Below are 6,164 nucleotides of genomic sequence, written 5' to 3'. Positions count from 1 at the left end.
AGCGGCCTAGGCCAGAGGTAGGCAACCTTGGCTCTTTTATGACTCGTGGACTTCAACTCCCAGAATTCCTGAGCCAGCATGGGGAACTGAGGCCTCTTTATGACATGGACTTCAACTCCCAGAATTCCCGAGCCAGCATGGGAGAACTATGGCCCCTTCATGACTCGTGGACTTCAACTCCCAGAATTCCTGAGCCAGCATGGGGAACTGAGGCCTCTTTATGACATGGACTTCAACTCCCAGAATTCCCGAGCCAGCATGGGAGAACTATGGCCCCTTCATGACTCGTGGACTTCAAATCCCAGAATTCCTGAGCCAGCCATGCTGAGGGGAAAGGGAGAGGTTTCCAAGCTGAGCCATGCTGGCTCAGGAATTCTGGGAGTTGAAGTCCACGAGTCATAAAAGAGCCAAGGTTGCCTATCCCTGACCTGGATGATTCAGACTCTTGATAGACATCTCCCTCTGATTGTTTCTGCCCATTTCCAAGATTGGAAAGTTGTTATTCCTGGAAACTTTGATTTTACCCGTCAGTTTTCTTTATAAAGCCTGTTTTCCTTTTGAGTCTTGTTTGTGGATAAATTAGGTTCTCTGGTTTTGGGCTCTCCTGCTTCTGTATAATGCATTGTTTCTGAGTTTCCATGAGGGTCTTTTTTAAAACCTGCATGTGGGGAAGAGGGAGGCACCCCACTGTTTATCAAAAGTCCTACATCTGTAGCTTTTTTGTTTCCCAGCTATCAATAAGCCCAGGAAGCTTCAGCCAGTATAGTGTCTAAAGAGGATAACTCTGTTTTTGATTTAGGTTTGTGCCGTACATTGGAATAGTAACCATCCTAATGAACGATTACCCTAAATTCAAGGTAGGACTTTTTGTTCATTTACTCTCTTGAGGTGACGCAGTGCACTGGCAAAACCAAACCACCATTCAGACAATACATCAGTGGTTCTCAACCTGTGGGTCGGGACCCCATTTGGGGTCAATCGACCATTTCACAGGGGTCGCCAAGCAAGGCTGTCTGCCATTTTTTTTGTCCGCCATTTTTTTCCCCTTTTCCGGCGGGTGCCTTACCTCCCTTGGGCTGGGCCAGCTGGTGGTCGGCCTGCTCCGTCTCTGCCACTTGCCAGCTACGCCTCGGCTGGCGCAGGGGCGGAACCACGCATGCGCGGTGCTCCCGGGCAGGGAAAGTCCTCGACTTACGACCAGTTGGGTAGTCCTCGACTTACGACCGGTTTAGTCCTCGACTTACGACCGGTTGGGGTCGTGGCATTAAAAAGGTTGAGAACCACTGCAATACATGGAGGCAGGTGGGTTCAGGGTCTCTCTCAAAGTCCGGCTGAAACCCGAGGTCCCAAGCCACCTTCAAGAAGGCAGCTGACTGTCAATGATGGTTTGGTGCAAAGGATTACCACTTCTGGCCTTTCTAGGTCTTGGAATTTTGTTTGGTTTGAGAACATAGATTGGAGGTTGAGAAAAGCCAGAGAACATTTAAAAAAAAAACCACTTAAAAAAAAAGTAGATAAGGCACACCAAATTTTCTGAAGTTTAAACATTAAAGGCAAAACAAAACACTTTTTTTTAAAAAAGTAGACAAGGCACACCAAACCCCCATAACATTTTTTTTCTCAAGTTTAAACTCTTCCAGGACGGAGGCATGTTTTAGCCATCAATCTTGCATTGTTTAAAGTTTGCCGTCGCTATTTGCGTCCGTCCATCCTACAAAACCTCCTTTGGTTCCTTTCATTTCGTCTCAGCCTATCGTGTGAACCACGCATTCTAGTTTGCGCATTGCTTACGCGCTAGCAGTGTGCTGAAGCCAACCTCTGGGGGCTTATTCTAGAAACCTTGCTTAAAAGATGAAAAGAAAGCATACTGCAGGATGCGAACCCATCCACGGAGGTGGCAAGCGTGTGCCTAAATTTGTGCCATTTGGGGTGTTTTATGATTTTTGCTTTCATGCCTAAGGTGGGACTAGAACTCACGGTGAAATTCCTGCATTGCACGTGTAACAATGTAGGGGAATGCTTCAGGTATTTCTGTCTTGTTCTTTTCTCCCCACCAGTACACTGTCCTTTTTCTCCTGGGATTGTTTGTCNCATTTCGCTGCTTCTTAATCCGAGTTGGATTTTGGCATTTTCGTTTTCTACGACTGCTGTGTCACGGGCAGGTTAATCTCAGTATTTTGAAGAGTTTGTCACACTTTAGCATTTTTGTACATCGGTGAATTTTTTATATTAAAAACATTTTAAACCAAAGCCTTTTTGCCTTTTTTTCCGAGCTTCCGGCATTTTTTTTGTTTTTCAGCTGACTCCGTTGAAAGGTATGAAAATCTGATTCTGGTTAATGGCTGGAGATGCTCCCAGGGAAGATCTGTCTTCTTCCAAATAAGAATCAAGTCATCTTAGGACCAGCGAATCACAACTATAAATAACAGTTTTAAAATGAGAGGCATCCGGCACCTCTCCAGTTTTGAGTAGAGAGGCAGGGGACCTAATGCTGGATTTTGCACATTCAAAATGTTGGCTTTTTAATTTTAGTATGAACCTGCGAAAGAAGAGCTGTGGTGGCGCAGTGGTTAGAATGCGGTATTGCAGGCTGACTCTGCTCACTGCCAGCAGTTCGATTCTCACCAGCTCAAGGTTGACTCAGTCTTCCGTCCTTCCGAGGTCAGTAAAATGAGAACCCAGATTGTTGGGGGCACGAGGCTGACTCTAAACCGCTTAGAGAGGGCTGTAAATCACTGTGAAGCGGTATATAAGTCTTAAGTACTATTCCTTCCCTCCCTCCCTCCCAGTGCTTAGAATGCAGTATTACAGGCTAACCTTGCCCACTGCCAGCAGTTCGATTCTCACCAGCTCAAGGTTGACTCAGCCTTTCGAGGTTGGTAAAATGAGGACCCAGATTGTTGCGGGCAAGAGGCTGACTCTGTAAAATTGCTTAGAGAGGGCCATAAAACACTGTGAAGCTGTATATAAGTCTTAAGTGCTATTGCGATGTTGGACACCAGGTACCCACATGGCCTGCTATGACAAGGAAGAGCCAATGCATTGAGCCTCGGAAAATGTATTTATTAAATTTATATGCCATCCTTCTTGCCATCAGACAGCTTACCACAAAGTATTAACAGCAGTATAAAACATCAAAATATTAAGATAGTAATATTAAAAACAGGTGGCTAAGAGAGGGGGCAAAATACAGACGGTGGAAATAGGATCTTCTCTCTGTCCATTAACCACACACACACACACACATCAGGATCCCAAGCCAATTGGCAGATTTCAAACCCCACCCCTGCAAAAGAGGTTGGGTGCAGATCTCACCTTGAGGGGCACAATGTTCTAGAGCAGGGGTCTTCAAACCTGGCAACTTCAAGACTCGTGGATTTCAACTCCCAGAATTCCTCCGCCAGCCAATTCTGGGAGTTGAAGTCCACAAGTCTTAAAAGTTGCCAAGCTTGAAGACCCCTGTTCTAGAGGGCAGGAGCCACAGCAGGTAAAAACTCTTCTGGACCCCGCCAGCTGGGATTCTTAATCAATGGGCCCCCGAGCACGTCCCTTCTTCCAGCAGGAATGGAGCAGGGCCAATCCCATTGGGATGAGATGGTTCAGGATCAAAGCATCCTAGCTGTTCTCGACGCATTTTAGCTTGGGTGATTAATCTCTAATGCAGTTTTTTTTTTCTTACCACCTCCGCTGTTAGGAAAGCCGCTGCAAAACACATTCCCGTGGGTGGCTTAATTTTATCCGATTGTGACTCTGCCACTGAGGAGGCCGTCAAGACTGCAGTTGCTGCTTCGTCAAAAGAGGCATAACTGGGTCACGGCGGGAATCCTGGTGAATTGAGGAGGCCACCTAACCAGGGATCTTCTCTTTGGGATTGGTAGAATAAATGCCACCTGTAAGATAACCTGGCGCCGATCCTCACAGCTGACAAATCAAGAGACGTGCTCGGACTCCGGTTTTATGCTTCCGACAAGCTTGCGGGGTCAGCTGGTTAGAGCAGGGCTTTTCAACCAGTGGTACGGGTACCACCTGTGGTACATTGGCACCTGGCAGGTGGTACCTGACCATCCTAGAAAAGTGGTAGCGGGGGAGGGGAATGAGCTGAACTGGTGGCAGCACCGCACAAGCCTGAGCGAGAGATGGCTGGAGCTGCAGGGCCGTCAGGGCTCTGTGGAAGCGCCAGGATCAGTGCCGCTTTCCAGCTGATCGGCGCTTCGGGGCTGTCAGGGCTCAGCGGAAACGCCAGGATCAGCGCCAGGCTACAGCTGGAGCTCGGCGCTGATCCTGGTGCTTCTGCTGAGCCCTGAAGAAGCACCAATCAGCTGGAAAGCAGCATTGATCCCAGCACTTCTGCTGAGCCCAGAAGCGCCGATCAGCTGGAATATTGCAGCATCTCCAGGGTCTTGTGATTTACATTCAGAGGCTTGGCAACCGATTCATATTTATGACGGTCACAGTGTCCCAGGGTCATGTGAAGTGACCAAAACCTGCTGCAACCATCCAGCAGACGGGGGTGGGGGGAAATAAAAACCAAACACCCCCTCACCCCCCACTTGGTCATCAAGTTTTTGACACTTTGCTAGGCAACTGGTGGTACTCGGATGTTGCCATATCCTAAAAGTGGTACAATGGGTGAAAAGGTTGAAAAGCCCTGGGTTAGAGGACGACGGATGAGTTTGTGGTCCCTGTCAACATTTATTAATCAAGTCTCTTCCCTCCCTTCTACATCCCAGAGATGCTGCCTTTTGCGTCTTTCTTTTTTTTTTGTCTTCATTCCAATGCAAATGTTGCTAATCAACACCTTTGCAGCATCGAATGGAAAAGCTGCTATTGTTTTATGCAGAAGGAGGGACAGCTAATTGCTGTGAAGAGAGGTGTTACCCGTCAAAAAAGGGCTGAATAAAACACTTTTCCCCCCACATCTTTCCACACCCGTTTCGCTTCTAAGTGGCAGGATTTCAGAAAGAGCCAAAAGGGAGTACGTTCGGCCCAACGGAAGGAGTCTCTGGAAGAGGTACGGTTAGTCCTCCACTTACGACCACAAGGGAGCCCAAAATTTCAGTTGTTAAGCGAGTTTGGCCCCATTTTACGAGCTTTCTTGCCACCGTTGGTAAGTGAGGCCCTGCAGTTGGTAAGTTAGTCACACGGTCGTTAAGTGAATCCGGCTTCCCCCATTGACTTTGCTTGTCGGAAGGTCGCCAAAGGGGATCACCTGACCCCGGGATACTGCGACCGTCATAAATATGAGTTGGTTGCAATGTGTCTGCAATGTGTCTGAATGAGTTGGTTGCAATGTGTCTGAATTTTGATCACATGACCATGGAGATGCTGCAACGGTCGTATGCTGCAACCGTCTCTTTTATCAGTGCCGTTGTAACTTTGCACGGTCACTAAATGAACTGTTGTAAATTGAGGACTACCTACACTTCTTTTTTTGGGCATCCTTTAGCCTCCGAAATGTTTACAGGGATGCTGGAACTTAGCTGTCAATAACTGGGGTCCCTTCCTTCATTCCGCCCCCTGCACCTCCTGCCTCTAATCCTCCGAAAGGCTTGGCCCTCTTTGACGCTAGCTAAGCCACTTCTGACAACAGTTAAACCCCTCCACAAACACCCCCCCCCAAAATCCCACAGGCCTTTAATCCTCTTCTGCGCCCTGCAAGCCCCCGCACAGCCTAATCCCAAATTTGAACAATCCGTGGCTTCCAGAGCACACTTTTAAGAATGGATTACGCCATCTCGCGTTGCTAGATCTTTGTGCAATTTGGCAGCTTTTTAAATTCAGAGGGAGGCATGTTCTTTAAGACAATAGCCTGCCCCAGGCACCACCTCTGAAGCCTAACGTGGAATTTAAATTATTTAATGGCCTGGAAAGGGCACTCCTAGAAGAAGCCTATTGTAACTTTATCCACTGCGAAGAGGTTGCCAAAATGGGAAACGAGGTCAAAAGCTGTCTTCAGGATATCAAGAGGGTGACAAAGTGGTCTGTGGCCAGAAGAACTCATGATTTAGGCAGGGCTTTTTTTCACATAGAACGCCCAGAACAGAATTCCAGCACCTTTTTTGGATGGAACCTTGGAGGGTAGGCAAGACGGGTTGTATGATGTGTGTGAGTTCCGGCACCTTTTTTTTTTTTTTTTTTTTTTTAGAAAAAAAGCGCTGAATTTA

At 47.5% G+C, this 6,164-nt stretch overlaps 1 protein-coding gene across 1 annotated transcript in view; it reads left to right on the top strand.

Moving 5' to 3' along the window:
- The window catches only part of SEC11A (SEC11 homolog A, signal peptidase complex subunit), a gene marked incomplete in the record, with an annotated part of 9,594 nt that extends 7,360 nt beyond the window's left edge, over positions 1-2,234 (top strand). Inside the window, 3 exon segments of the mRNA XM_015823277.1 lie at positions 800-857; positions 2,058-2,090; positions 2,092-2,234. Of these exon segments, the coding sequence (XP_015678763.1) occupies positions 800-857; positions 2,058-2,090 (91 nt within the window).
- Between the last annotated feature and the right edge of the window lie 3,930 nt (positions 2,235-6,164).

The sequence above is a fragment of the Protobothrops mucrosquamatus genome, unplaced genomic scaffold (assembly GCF_001527695.2).
Source record: "Protobothrops mucrosquamatus isolate PMUCROS unplaced genomic scaffold, P.Mucros_1.0 scaffold1819, whole genome shotgun sequence".
Classification (NCBI taxonomy): domain Eukaryota; kingdom Metazoa; phylum Chordata; class Lepidosauria; order Squamata; family Viperidae; genus Protobothrops; species Protobothrops mucrosquamatus.
This window is presented reverse-complemented; position numbering and strand designations above follow the sequence as displayed.